Here is a 15,041-nt window from a genome sequence, read left to right on the forward strand (position 1 = left end):
AGAGCACTGGAAAACAAACTTATTAGAAATACAGTTAAAATACAATTGCTTAAGGCTTCATGAAAATTAGAAATTAAACATGGAAAGTTTTACAAACACTTTCAGCAGAATTAGTGGCATTTATATGAAAATGCCTTTCCATCTGAATAAAGTAAGCAGAGAGAAAACAGTTCTCACCACAATACTTCACACTGCATATGAATGGTGTGATTTGAAGGAATTTAAATCTCATTTGGAAAAAAAACAACCATAGAAAGTACATACTGTTTGAATTGAAGATGGAAGGAGAGGGAAGTAGTTTCTGCATTAGTGGTAAGTAAAGTTGTAACATTAAAAAAATGAAATTATATAATAATCAAGGGTCAAACAGGATGTGTGTTCTCAAAAAAAAAAAAAAAAGGGTAAGTTGAACTTAATAAAGATTATAAGAGGAACTAAATTTGAAAGTCTTGATTTTGTGGGAAGAAATAAGATGAGACAACTATTATGAGAGTCCAGAATTATAAACATATGGGTTATACTCTTAAGGAAATAAACCACAAAAAGTAACCCTTAAAGACCAGAATGGCTGATCAGAATTACTGCTAATACTGCTCTTGTACTAATAAATCAGTGTTATTTTGTTACATTAAATCATTGAAAATATATTTAAAATAATCCAATTAAAGTAAGAAGAATCTGGTTGTTTTATATATTGTGAGCATATACTAAGGTGAAATTTTGACAGAAAACATGAAATAAAGAAAAGGAGGTTCCATAGCACATGCTACTTCTAATAAGCAATATATAAAAAAAAATGTATGATTGTTACAAATCAGAACTGTTGTAAAGTTCATGTGTCAAGTCCCTATGATACTTTAAAAAAAAAAAAAAAAAAAAGACAAAAGAAAATGGAACTTTAAATAATCTATAGAGACAATATTATTTCAAAGAAGTTCTTACAGAAACTTACTAAGCAACACAGATTATTAGAATATGCTATGAAAGAACTGTTGAAGATAAAATTGTGAGATAGGTAAAGGTCCACATAAGCACCTAGTTAATTCAAAAGGCAGTACATTCTGAGATTGATATATTAGAGTAGGATTGCTTACACTGTAATCAGATTCACTAACTCCCATGGAAGGTGAATCCTGCAAAATAGTAACGCATTAAAAGAAAATAAAAAGATATACAACTTCACCTGCTGCTTAAACAGAGAAGGTTAAGAAACAACAATAACACACACACAGAAGAACAGAATAAAACTTTCTTGTAAATATGTTCTCTTTCAAACATTTTAGATAAAGTTGATTTGTGAAATAAACTATTCTTTACATTCAAAAAACTCATTTTCTATGATTTGTTTGTAGGATCTACAATATAAGTAGCAATTAAAAAAACTTTTCAAGAAAAACACTTTAGATTATGTCTTATTTTTAATAAATGATTTTATTTGTCTTTGGGTGGTTAAAATTTATTGCTCACCAAAAAAAAAAAAAAAAATGTAGTCCCTACAAAATGGTTTTATAATAAAGTTCACATCAATAAATACAAACTTATAAACAGCATGTCCATTCCACTTGGGCTTCTGCACAATAAGGTGTGTAAATAAATTCACAAATTACTTTTTCCTTTGAATGAGCTGATGCAAAAACATTAAGACAAAAAAAAAAGTACTAATAAGAGGACTGACAGTAGCATAGTAAGGAGGAAAGTGCATATAGTGCATTACCTTCCCTCCATCTATTGAAAATATTAGGAGTTGTAGATAAGTAAATCAAAGTAAAAGAGAAACAGAAAGTATCAGACAGTCATCACTTAAAAATAATTGAAACCTAGAAGCCAGTGCATGTAAGAGCCAGCACACCAACCTTCAGCTTTTGATGCATGAGATAAATTATATTTACCTGACCATAAGATGCAGTGCCACCATATGCAGAAGATCCATCCTGTTCAGATAACACAAATCATTTTCATATTGCAAACAGAGATTTCATTGGAGAAGCATACAACTGTAGGAATCTTTTTCTGGGGAGATTTAAAATCTACAAATACTTACTGAGTTCTCAGAATGCATATTGAGCAACTCAGTTATATATCCCTGTAAGAAACTAATTTTAACATATTAATTTAGAAAATTCTTAGAACTAACTGCATTTCCAATTTGGAAGAGACTTTCATCTGGCTGATAATTCAAAGTTCATAGAATGGCTTGGGCTGGAAGAAACTTTAAAGGTCATCCAGTTCCAAATCCTCTGTCATATGCAAAGTTAAAGTTAGTTTTGTTGAGATCAAGCTGCAACCATTGGAAGCACCTCACTTTTTGCATACTCTCCTGTAAACTTCCATGATACAGAGTATAGGCAATTTCACTCCTTAAAAAAAAAATTCTTTATTAAAATATGAGAGTCAAAATATAGAATATATCTGTATATAGGAGCCAGGGCATTGGCCCTAAACAAGGGAGGAACGAAGGGGGGTTAAAAAAAAACAGAGGAATTAAAAAAAAAAAAAGATTTACCTGACCATAGGATTCACTGCCGTTATCACTGACAGAAGACCCTCCCTGAACAGAAAATAAAAAGTGCAATATTTTTAATCTCTAAATTAAGAGTTTTTCTTCTTTCAAGAGCAGTACAGGAAGGAAGATTATGGAAGTCTGTGTTGATTGGACAGTAGGACTCCATAATCTCTTTTAGTCCCTTCCAACTCTGCAATTCTATGACTTTACAAGTGAGGAAAAAATCTTACCTGTCCGTAAGATCCACCAGGAGAGAAGGAAGACCCTCCCTGTATAGAAAACATTCAGTTATTGTTTAGTAGTTTAAATGTCTGATCAGTAAAGATGCTTAGACTTCTCCTATGCTGGTACAGCAACCAGAATATTTACCTGGTTTCCAGAATAAGAGCTGTGGGAATAACCTGGGCCTCCCTGAAAGGAAAACAACAGACTAGCTATTTTCTTGCAGGCAAAATGAATGCATCTGATTTTCATTTTATACCCTTTATCCTAGTTTTGAATTAATCTTTAGTATCTAAATGAAAATTAAGACCAATATTATTAAAATAGAAGAAATCTTCTGGCAGCAATTTTCACAATCTAATAAAATACAATTTCTGCAAAGAAACTGTACATACTATTCTGTATTGCATACTATTCTGTCAAACTTCACACTGCTAGGTGCTTTAGAGTTGATGTAACTTAGCCTGTCTAAAAGACAGTTGTCCGGTCTGTGATTATGACATTCTGCAGCTACCATGGTACTGGTAGTCTAGAAATCAGGATAATGGGGATCTGGGTTATCCCAACAAGGGTAGAGAAACAACTACCTGTCCATAGGATCCTCCATGGTAGAAGGAAGATCCCCCCTGTGCAGAGAGGACAGAATGGGTTACTGGTTTATGTTTGTCTACTCCTTCCAGAAAGGTCTGAGATGGGTAGGGTACTTAATCTGAATGTTTACCTGGTTACCAGAATATGTACTGTGTGAAGAACCTGGTAATCCCTGAAAAGAAAGTATGGACTACCTATATTCCTGCAAATAGGATGCTACAAATAAATGTGCCTGATCCTCAATTTTGGATAAAATTGTTAAAGAACAAGAAACTTATTACCAATTATATTCTCAGCAGAATGAGACAACTCTTTGAAATTTCTAAACACAATTTAGTAGTTTTTTTTGTTGTTTTTTTTTTTCCCCGTCAGACTTCATGATGTAATTTACATTATTGTTGATTAATTTGTTGGGAATTAAGTAGGGTGTTTCCTAACAGCCACTACACATGGGGAGCTTAGGAATGAAGATAATGGCAGTCTGCATTGACTTTACAAATGTGGAAAAAATCTTACCTGTCCGTAAGATCCACCAGGAGAGTAGGAAGACCCTCCCTGTATAGAAAACATTCAGTTATTGTTTAGTAGTTTAAATGTCTGATCAGTAAAGATGCTTAGACTTCTCCTATGCTGGTACAGCAACTAGAATATTTACCTGGTTTCCAGAATAAGAGCTGTGGGAATAACCTGGGCCTCCCTGAAAGGAAAACAACAGACTAGCTATTTTCTTGCAGGCAAAATGAATGCATCTGATTTTCATTTTATACCCTTTATCCTAGTTTTGAATTAATCTTTAGTATCTAAATGAAAATTAAGACCAATATTATTAAAATAGAAGAAATCTTCTGGCAGCAATTTTCACAACCTAATAAAATACATGGTATTTTATACATGGTCTGTGATTATGACATTCTGCAGCTAGCATGGTACTGGTAGTCTAGAAATCAGGATAATGGGGATCTGGGTCATCTGGTAAAGGAACAACTACCTGTCCATAGGATCCTCCATGGTAGAAGGAAGATCCCCCCTGTGCAGAGAGGACAGAATGGGTTACTGGTTATTATTTGGCTACTCTTTCTGGAAAGGTTTGATATGAAGCTTCTGAATTGGATGTTTAATCTGAATGTTTACCTGGTTACCAGAATATGTGCTGTATGAAGAACCAGGGTCTCCCTGAAGGGAAAAAAGAAAAAAAAAGTTATTTTTATTGTAAACAGACATTCAAGTAAATTAGTCTAATTCTTGATTTCTCTTCTTCCAAAATATTTTCTCTCAAAAGGGACATTTCTGCAATTATTAAAAGAGAACACTGATCATTTTCATTAGTAGTGAAGAAACCTGTTCCTGGGTCTTTTCAGGTTAAATGACCTGTAAAAAGTAATACCTTTTCATCGCAGTCTTTCTACCTGTAGAATAGCATGTTATGCCTGGTAGACTCTACAGTGTTACAGATGATCATGACTCTGACCATGTCTTTGGTATTTGCTAATATATATAGCTTCCAAAGTGTAAACAGGCTATTGATCAGATTTTTCAGCTCACCACTATTTACAAAGAACAAAGACTATTTACTAGTATATAGTATCTATTATTACCTAAACATTTGCTTAATGTGCTAAACAGACAAGAAAATTATGGTTGGACTGTTTCCTCAGAGAATTTGTAGACTGAGTTCTTGTCTTTAGAAAAAATATGGAGAAAAAGTGGGATAACTGCAGCATGACAAATTTCATAATCCACATAAGGAAAACCATTATTTCCCTTGAAAAAAAAAATTAAATGTATTCACATTTAAATCTTAATAAATCTCATTAAAAAATTCATAAAAATGTGCCCGTTCTTTGCCTCTTAATACTTGCTTTATACTGCTCCACTCATATTTGGAGAACAAGAGCTGAAAGTACACTTCACTGACAAAGGAACCTTCACCTGCACTATGAAACCAGTTCAGCCATGTCCATTTAATTCCTAGGTTAAATTCCTAGTCTTTTCCTGATGCAGAGGCACTGCCTCAGAGGCAAGTGCCACTGAACATGAAGTTGCAGTCATTCTCTTTATGAGAAAGAAATACTTCAAATATTGATATAAGAGATGAACATTTGAAATATTTATCAATTTTTGACATTTTTTCATATTTTCAATTTATCTAATATTTTATTAGATAAGTGAGAAGTACAAGGAATCTAATCTGAATGTAATTAATTTTTGTGGTTACAATGAGACATATTGTCATGTTTTTTTGACAGTAATGTAAAATTAGCGTGTAGCAGTCAACAGACAGCATTGGTATTACAAAGTACAGATAAAGAAAGTTAGTGGCCAAATGGTAATTACATACTTAAAGTAAAAATCACAGTTACATTTCATTGTATATAATTCTATCTATACTTAGGAAATTATCAATAATATTCAGTTTTACCTATGTATCCATAATTACAAGGTGATTAATTTAAAATATTCTATTATGTAGATGTAAGTATAAATTAAGGAAAAAGAATCACCTGTCTAACACCGCTGCTTCCATCAGGACAAATGCAACCACCCTATAAATAAAAACAATGAAACTGTTGCTAATGTATGGAAATTTAAAATGATACCTTACTTCATATGCCAAACTATATTTAGAGAAAGAATGATCAGAGGACTACAGAGTAGCTGTGACTTCCCTCCAACCAAAAAGAACTAGAGGGCAGCATAGTTCTAGATGTTTAATGTTAGCTTTGGAAGTTGAACTGACATTACATCTCTCAGTGCTGTCTCAATTTTAGATGCTTCATCAAGAGAGAGCAATCTGGGAAGTCAAGACTACCAACATTCATTTACCAATAAGCCATGTGTGAAATTTAAAGTATTAAAAAGCAATTTCATGGAGCCTTTTTGAATAAATGTAATCTGAAAATGGTCATTTAATTTACAATTTAATCTATAACATAGCCAAAGTTCCACTGCAAAATTAGTGCACTTAAACTTTGACTCCCGAGTTTAATTAGTTAAATTACCAGGAAGCTATCTGGACAACACAAGATAACAATAGAGGAATGTCTAACCTGACCACTTGATCCACCACCAGTTGCAATGAATGATCCACCCTGTGAAGAAAACAATCATTTTTATAGAAGCATTTCATCAGATCTGAAGTATGTTTAGGAAAAGAATCCAATGACTTTAAAATACTGCAGTGAGATGTAAGGTCACAATCTTTGTATGACTTCCCCGCACTAAACAAAATTATCCATTCAGAACTCTGGAACATTAATATAAATGTGAAAATTTACATTTTTGTAATGTTTCTCAATTAAATTTCACAAATAAATTACTTAGTGACTAGGTAAAATACATACCGAATGGATGCCAGGGAAACTAATGAAAAAAAAGTACTACTCATTGGAACTCATGGATCTTAGTATTATCAACTTAAACTCCTTGAAACAAAGGACTATGCTAATGTTACATCTACGTACTGCTTGGCACAGTACAGATCTCCAAGAAACTGATAGGTAGCACTACAGAACATGAAGACTTTTGCAATGGAAGTCACAACATGTATCTTGTTACCAAATTCCAGATGAAACACCCATATATATCTGACCATTATCCTTCACTAGTTTTTGTTTCTAAAAATCAGATTTTAAAACTATTTATTTTGTGTAAGGATTTATTAAGTGTGTCACTTAACACAGAAGGTGTTATATTCTGGGCACTTTATCATTATTCATTTCTGTAAAATTCTAACAGTATGGAAAACAAATTGCCAAATACAGATAAATTAGTAAAAATTAATTTTCAGAAATTGAAAAATAATTTATGAGGAAGATTGCTCCAGTAAGATGATTCAGTAGACACTGTTTTATTACCTGGTAGTTAGTGTGGCTGTTGTTTGAAGTAGAGGATTCATTCTGTAAAGTAACAAGAAATTACTCATTTTTCAGTAAGGGTAATTAAGTAAAATACACAGTTCTACTGGAAAAGAACTACGTATCTCTAAGCAGAATAACCTGTTAGAAAAGCTAGATCTTTATGCTTCTTTTGTACGTACACTAAAGTAGCTGTAACACCAGCAGCAGTTCATAAAGAGTAATGAGTATGTTTACCTGGACATCATAGTCTCTTCTGCTTAAAACATGTGATGTATCCTGTAAGAAGAGAGACATTTGATGTTAAGAGATGGAAATTCTGACCTAGCCATAAGCCTTTTTTTTCCTGTACTCATTATTTATAATTACTCCAGATCATTTAATGCATATATTGAGTAGAAATGCCTTATTATAAAAGATAATTTGCTCGATTTTTTATAGACTACTGCAATATGACTGGAAAGTATATAATACGGTATCTGTATGTCCTTCATATAACAGAAAGCACAATAAATTTCCAAGCATTATGTTTTTACTTCATTATTATATCTTCAACTATGTCTTGACTGCTCTCTGTTTGCAAAACTCATTAATTTAAACTCATCATAGCTTGGAGGAATTCTGTATGTGCTTCTTGAAGGACAGAAATTTGAGTTGCCCTGTATCTCACAACAAGTTTTCATGTCATGTATTTTTTTTCTTATATTACATATATGATAGGCATGTACACACACACACCTTAAAATAAGATCCCCAAAAAGAGCAAATGGACAAGCTCTTTTATTTTAGTTTATCTTTAAACACAAAAACATTAATTAGGTCAAACATTATTTGGGAAAAAAATAGAGATAATTACGACAAATTAGGCGCAATTTGGATAAAATCCTGCAAAGCAGTGGAAAGAAAGAGATACTTACTCTGACAACAACTTTCCTCTTCACACAGCTAGAACTCTGTAATGAAATCAGAAGCTATTTATTACTTTATAGATGGAGATATCCCCACAAAGTACTTTCTGTAAGATTCTATCTAAAAACGTCAAAAGTAACACATTTAGGGAAAGGAAAATGTCTTCCTTGATGAAGACATTTTGGTTGACCTCACTTTCAATAGGTGATACAGTGGTAAATATTTGTATCATATTTATTTTCAAATAACTTTAACATCGATAGACTAGTTTAGGAGCAAGAGAGGAAACATCATTTATCTTCCAAAATTGTTGTACTATAAAAATAGGAAAGCAAAGCTCAGTGTATTTTTTCCTGTGCAACCAGTTTAAATTCAGAACTAGCTGCACCATAATGTACGTCTAATAAACAGTGAGATAGAAAAGTCTGTTTTTAGAGTGATGTCATGACCCTCATCCACTGAATTCAGTATCCGAAGAATCACAGAATTGTAGGGTTGGAAGTGACCTTTGGAGATAATCTAGTTCAATGTCCCTGCTAAAGGAGGTTCCATACAACATGCTCACAGGAAAGCAAAGAGTGATTCCAGTTTTGAGTAAATTTGCCTGAACAGAAACAAAAGCAGAAATTACTAATGTAATAGAAAGGAAATTTGGGAAAAGAGTGGTTGAGCACACAGCTGCAATTGAAGAGAAGGCAAGTAGCTGATGACAGAAGGTTACTTTAGATGGCAGTAAAAAAAGGAGAAAATTACAGTTTCTCTGAACAGACAGCAGGGAATAATTGCTTAGTCACAATCCATCCACTTAAGTCACTATTCCTGCTTGCAGGACAGAAGGAAAAGTCATGACTGAAGGAGTATCACTAGAAGACTATCATATATACAAGTTTTAATTTTAACTAGTGGCAAAAGATTGAGGCAGCTACATATACAGATGGTTAATTCCAAAATAACTATCCAGTCAAAGTACATATCCTGAAGGGCCTAATAAAAACTCTGCTAATATGCATTCTTAGAAGTATTGTGCAGTTTTAGATGATTGTGCAGCAGCCTTGAGAACTAACAGAAAGAACTGAGTACAGAGAAATATAACATCAAACAATCTCACTCCTTGACTGCTTTTATAATACCCTTCATAAAGTTAATTAGTCATTCACTACAAGTAGAGACCCATAGAAGTGCTCAGTTACTGACACTGTCCTTAACTGCAAGAATAAGAGCACCGTAGATGAAGAAAAGCCCTTACCCGACTATTAGCACTATATGTAGTGTCATTCTGGAAAATAGAAAGATCGATTATATAAATACAGCAAGCTCACAGAAATTCAATTCTTTCCGATGTGTACAGACTTAAAATAAATCACACATGCATCAAAGTTCAAATCCTCCACTGGTTTACCGAAATCAGTTTGAAATTCTACCATCCTCATGTGAAATAATTTTAGCACTAAATTGGTAATAAAGAAAGTGAAAATCATCGTCTCGTGATCTCTTTTCCTTCTTTCAAGATATGTATTCAAAACTTATCTATGGAATTTTTAATTATTTTTATAGTTTAATTAATTAGTGTAAAGTGTATCCTTACATTTTGGGGGAAAAAAAATCAGTGCAAAGCAATGGAAATCTTTTTATTCATTTCATCAAGTTAAATGCATTTAAAAGTACAAAATGCATCAGTAAGCACAGGTTTTCAGTAAGAAAATATGCAGCTGCTGAAGCAGCTATCCATGCGAACGCTAAATATTCTCTGTGGTAAACCTGTTCACAAGACTGCATCTCATAGTGCAATATTTTCTCATCTATATGAATAGAGTTGTGATGAAAATACATTAGAGAAAGCATACTCACATCATCACAGGCATTGGGATTATCATCTGAGAAATCCTGTGAATCCTACATGGACATCAAATATCCTGTTATTTCCTCAGTAACATGGATAGTTAAAAAGATGATTTGATCTTGCACTCAGCAAGACAGAATTGAGGCTCATGAAAACAAAGAACTGCTTGGTGAGTTAAAGTTTCTTATAAGAAAAATGGTCAAGTACATGGTTGTAATAGTGCTGACAGGGAACATTCCATCCTTCAGAAGAAGAAAAATGAGAAAGAAATAAGAAGAGCATAGAAATTATTTCATTTTATTAGATCTAAGAGAAGATGATGCAATAAAGTAGGATCTACAAAAATCAGCAAGAAACAATACATAAGAAGAAGAAAGAAGTAGTTACCTGACTATCATAATAGCTGTCGGAGGAGGATGATCCACCCTTTAAAAAAACATATGAAACAAGTTACATCAGAGAAAACTAGGTTACAGAAAACCCAATTTTGAGCAGAAGCTTAAGTTTGTAAGGAGTGATGTATAAAAAGAGAAATAAAGTATTACTTACCTGGCCACCGCCATAGTTTTGTGAGTATGATCCACCCTTTAAAATTAACCAATAAAAATCAGAGAAAATAATGATACAGAAAATCTATTTTTTTAGCAGCAGCTAAAGCTTGTAGGATGTGATTTATAAGTATGGAAGTAAACTAACTTACCTGGCTGCTACCATAGTTTTGAGAAGATGATCCACCCTTTAAAACAAACCAACCAACAAACATGAGAGAAAGTTACATTACAGAGAAAGATACAAAACAATTTTAAGAAGAAGCTAAAGGTTGTAGGAAGTGGTGTGTAATTGGTGAAATACAGTACTACTTACTTGGCCACCACCATAGTTCTGTGAGTATGATCCACCCTTTAAAAACAAAAACAAAAAAAAACAACAAAATAAAAACAACAGAAAAAAAAAAAAAAAAAAAGAAAACAACTAACCAGCATCAGAGATCATTAGGATACAAGAAACACGATTTTGAGCATAGGCTAAAACTTGTAGAATGTGATGTGTAAGTAAGGAGATAAAGCATAACTTACTTGGCCACTACCATAGTTTTGTGAATATGATCCACCCTTTAAAATAAACCAACCAACAAATATGTGAGAAAGTTACAATAATTAAAAAAAATTAAGCAGAGGCTAAAGCTGGTAGGATGCGATATATAAGTAGAGAAATAAAATGTTCACTTACTTTGCCACCACCATAGTTTTGTGAGTATGATTCACCCTTTAAAATAAAGCAACAACCAATATCAGAGAAAACAAGAATACAGGAATGCTCAATTTGAGCAGAAGCCAAAGCTTGTAGGATGCAATATAAAAGTAAAGAAACAAAGCATTCACTCACTTTGCCACTACCATAGTTTTGTGAATATGATCCACCCTTTAAAACAAACAAACCGACCAACATCAGAGAACATTACAATACAGAAAACCCATTTTGAGCAGAAGCTAAAGCTTGTAGGAAGTGATGTGGAATTAATGAAATAAAGTGTTATTTACTTGGCCACCACAATAGTTTTGTGAGGAAGACCCACTCTTTAAAATAAACCAACCAATCAACACCCGAGAATAGTAGGATACAGAAAACTTGCTTTTGAGAAGAAGCTAAAGCTTGTAGGAAGCAATGTGTAATTGGTGAAATAAAACACTACTTACTTGGCCGCCACCATAGTTTTGTGAATATGATCCACCCTTTAAAACAAACCAATCAAGATCAGAGAATATCAGGATACAGAAAACCTGATTTCAAGCAGAGGCTAAAGCTTGTAGGACGTAATTTGTAATTGGTAAAATAAAGCACTACTCACTTGGCCACTACTATAGCTTTGTGATCCTCCCTTTAAAATAACAAATGCAAAACCAATGTCAGAAGAAACTGATTTCATTTGGGGATTGCAAAGCTATAAATAAAGAATTGCTGGAGATTATTTTGAACAGTTACAACTTTCTAGTTGACAGTAACTGCAATTCCAGCATCTTAATCAAGCATGGTACAGAATAGCCACCCAAGAATGCAGAACAAATCTGGTGAAAATTTCTTATCAGATACAATAACAACTTTTGACATGGGAAAAATCAATTTCTCCCTACCTGGTTGCCACCATAATTTTGTGAGGATGATGATCCACCCTGCTAACAATAATAAAATTTGAGTATTACATTACAGATACAATTTTGATCAGAGCTTATGGGATTTGTGTGCAATAAAACCTCACTGAGAAGAAATAACAACCTAGTACTTACTTGTAGAGCTGAACTGTATAACAATGCAGAGTTAGTTTTATTAGGTTATACAGTTCTTTCTGTGTAAGTTTCAGGGTTGATATAAAGCACTGGGGATTAATTAAAGGAGATGGGGAGGTTATGCAAGAATCTACACCCTCATAATTAACAAAATTATACTATGGATTAGAACTTATTAGACAGTTTTGATCAGAGGACAATAGGAAGCAGCCTACCTGGCTACCACTCTGAGATCCATCCTGTAAATTAAACAAAAACTTATGCATAATTTTTATACTTACTGTTTGAATACAGATTTAATGAAACGTATGATGCTTTTTCTTTCAGAGGAAGAAAGAGCTTAGGCAGATATGCAATGAAGGTATGATTTCTAACTTAGTTAGAAGCATGGATTGTTAAGACTGCAAAAGTAAATACACCATGAGACACATGGCAAGGTAGCATAAACGTGTTTTTAGTTAATTCCTACTAGTGATATGTTTCATTCAGAACAGTTTCTAGAGAATGTGTATTTTCTTCTCCTGTAGAAAACCATATTTACATGTATGGAATGAAAAATTCCTCTAATAGCATTAGTACATAGGAAGCTTCAAGATATAGGGGCTTTGAGGAAAAGGATTTAAATAAAACACTCCATATGTTTCAAAATGGCCCCTTTAAAAAGGAATATAACTTCTCAAAGTGAAAAAAGAATTGTGAGTAGAATATCTGCCATTTGGTAAAATGGGGCTGAGACTTCATCTAGAAAAAGCAAGAGGAAGCAAACCAAAAAAGTTCTATATTTCAATGTCTAGCAATTTTTATAAGAAACAAAATTTAAATAATTACTTTAGTTTTAGAAATAAATAACTTCTCTTTATAAAAGTTTGAAAAATTATTATAAATAATTTATAATAAATGAAAATTTTAAAAGGAATTAAAAAAAGAGAAGAATATTGCTTTTTTATTACAGATTTTTAGCGTTCACATGAAATGACTTCTTTGAAAATAGAAGAAAGCTTACAGGATAGTAATTTTTGGTGTTCCAGCAGAAAAAATCATAACAAATATACACTATCTACCAATACCTCATCACACGAACTCACTGAAGAGTTAAAATATTCTCATTTTCAGAAATTTCAAATGGCACTCCTAAAACGTGTTCTCAGAGAACTATGAGCTCCATCCTTCATTTACATAATGTCTCGAGCAGCTCTGAAGTTGATTCAGACATAATGTTAGGGGAAAAAGAAAAAAGAAGGGCATAGGAAAATGGACATGAAGCTCCTGTGGTGCTCCCATGTATAGGAAGTCAGCTCTAATCTCACAATTAGTAAAGATTACATGGACTTGCACTTCATGAATCTGAGGTCAGTACCAGCTGAGTCAGCAGCAAAACTAATTTTGGATATGACTTAAAATTAGAGGAAGTCTATTTACCTGGTGGCAAGGATTGCTATCATATGAAGTACCCTGTAAAAATAAATAAATAAATAAAAAATTAAAAAAATTGGAAAAAAAGTAGCTTTCTTGTTAAAGTTTCTAACAGAACAACAAAACAAAAGTTAACAGAGTTTAATGAGTTTATTTTTATTTAACCCACTCAGTCAGTGGCTCTACCCTCTTTCTATTCCATATCCACCTACTTATAAGCATCAAAATACAGATAATGAAAGCAGGATTATTTGGTTGCAGTGTGGAAAAGTGAGGTAGTTTTGCAACTGATGCTTCTATTAATTTATCTAAGTTCTTCTTGATTGGCAAATATTAACATTAAAGATTACATTGGGTAATCCATTAAAGAGCCAACAATCACTGCTGTGTGACCACCTACCCCAGAATCTTTCTAGATTCGCTCATCACAGATCTTCTGCTACTGCCTTTCATTTCCCTGTTTCGGTATGTTTCGGCTGCATGGATCCTTCTTGGAATAGCAAGATGTGAAGCAGTACAATGTGTTCTACTCTGGTTGCTGCCCTCCTGTTATTAAAAGCACAGCTTTTCTGCTAAGTCATCTGCAATTCAACTTCAGCGGAAGCAACACATTCTTCAGTGTTTCTTCACATTTCTTCAATTCAGTTGCTGTTACTGTATCCTTGCCCACATATCACCAGTACTCTTGTATTGCTTCTTATGCTTTCACCCACGCATTTCCATTCATACTTAAGTCATACTAATCTTAATACTTTTGCTAGAGGTTTTGGTACTTATCTCTATTAGTCTCACTGCTTTCCTCAGTGTATTCATCTGGACTTCAATTTACTGTCAAGGCTGCATCCATTCTTCACCTAGTATCTTATCACTTGTAACAGTCTTTATACTGTTTTAAGAATACATGAGTTGAAATAAAACCAGGATATCAACTACTGATCTAACGAGTCACCTTCTTTACTTATTTCATCCTACATAGAGAAACATCCAAAACTCACTCTATAAGAGTTACATCTGTTTGCTCAGTAGGCAAACGTTCTTCTACTTGTTCATCTTCTGCATGTAGTTGTATATAGGAAAAGCCACTTCATTTTGGTTACAATGATCAACAAATCTCATTTCTTGACCTCTAAGCTAGATATTTTCAGGTAACAGCAAAAGATTTCTAACAGACATTATACAGTTTCTTGAAAAAATGTTACTAATACATAGAAAGCAGGGTTTAGTTTTCAAACGCCTTGGAGAATGGGCACTTACTTGTCCACAACCTCCACTGCCACCTGAAGAAGAAAATCCACTCTGCTGGGGAGAAAAAAAAAAGCACTTCAGTAATTCAAATATAATTTTTCCTCATTTTAAATAAGAAATAAACTTTAAAGGAATTCAGCTGTCTGTCTGCTGAAAAGAATGAAGACTAGCTATGAACT

The 15,041-nt window shown here is 33.2% G+C and overlaps 1 protein-coding gene across 18 annotated transcripts in view; it reads right to left on the reverse strand.

The window, feature by feature from the left end:
- LOC116243516 (uncharacterized) overlaps window positions 1-15,041 on the reverse strand; it is a 54,700-nt gene that overhangs the window by 16,618 nt on the left and 23,041 nt on the right. For 6 of the 18 annotated variants that reach the window (XM_090146268.1, XM_090146266.1, XM_090146272.1 and 3 more), the window contains 31 exons: window positions 14,872-14,916; window positions 13,624-13,656; window positions 12,420-12,443; window positions 12,052-12,093; window positions 11,769-11,798; window positions 11,617-11,652; window positions 11,306-11,341; window positions 11,150-11,185; window positions 10,996-11,031; window positions 10,784-10,819; window positions 10,620-10,655; window positions 10,469-10,504; window positions 10,307-10,345; window positions 9,928-9,972; window positions 9,326-9,355; window positions 8,088-8,123; window positions 7,408-7,449; window positions 7,171-7,212; window positions 6,364-6,405; window positions 5,818-5,859; window positions 4,448-4,489; window positions 4,305-4,343; window positions 3,972-4,013; window positions 3,833-3,871; window positions 3,447-3,488; window positions 3,313-3,351; window positions 2,873-2,914; window positions 2,734-2,772; window positions 2,504-2,548; window positions 1,890-1,931; window positions 1,095-1,133 (listed from right to left, as the gene is read on the reverse strand). In XM_090146268.1, the coding sequence (XP_090002394.1) occupies window positions 1,095-1,133; window positions 1,890-1,931; window positions 2,504-2,548; window positions 2,734-2,772; window positions 2,873-2,914; window positions 3,313-3,351; window positions 3,447-3,488; window positions 3,833-3,871; window positions 3,972-4,013; window positions 4,305-4,343; window positions 4,448-4,489; window positions 5,818-5,859; window positions 6,364-6,405; window positions 7,171-7,212; window positions 7,408-7,449; window positions 8,088-8,123; window positions 9,326-9,355; window positions 9,928-9,972; window positions 10,307-10,345; window positions 10,469-10,504; window positions 10,620-10,655; window positions 10,784-10,819; window positions 10,996-11,031; window positions 11,150-11,185; window positions 11,306-11,341; window positions 11,617-11,652; window positions 11,769-11,798; window positions 12,052-12,093; window positions 12,420-12,443; window positions 13,624-13,656; window positions 14,872-14,916 (1,194 nt within the window). The remainder of the gene's footprint in view (window positions 1-1,094; window positions 1,134-1,889; window positions 1,932-2,503; window positions 2,549-2,733; window positions 2,773-2,872; window positions 2,915-3,312; window positions 3,352-3,446; window positions 3,489-3,832; window positions 3,872-3,971; window positions 4,014-4,304; window positions 4,344-4,447; window positions 4,490-5,817; window positions 5,860-6,363; window positions 6,406-7,170; window positions 7,213-7,407; window positions 7,450-8,087; window positions 8,124-9,325; window positions 9,356-9,927; window positions 9,973-10,306; window positions 10,346-10,468; window positions 10,505-10,619; window positions 10,656-10,783; window positions 10,820-10,995; window positions 11,032-11,149; window positions 11,186-11,305; window positions 11,342-11,616; window positions 11,653-11,768; window positions 11,799-12,051; window positions 12,094-12,419; window positions 12,444-13,623; window positions 13,657-14,871; window positions 14,917-15,041) is intronic. The other 12 variants (XM_090146258.1, XM_090146257.1, XM_090146260.1 and 9 more) reach the window with 12 other exon arrangements.

The sequence above is a fragment of the Phasianus colchicus genome, chromosome 9 (genome assembly GCF_987193195.1).
Source record: "Phasianus colchicus chromosome 9, bPhaCol1.hap1.1, whole genome shotgun sequence".
NCBI classification, from domain to species: domain Eukaryota; kingdom Metazoa; phylum Chordata; class Aves; order Galliformes; family Phasianidae; genus Phasianus; species Phasianus colchicus.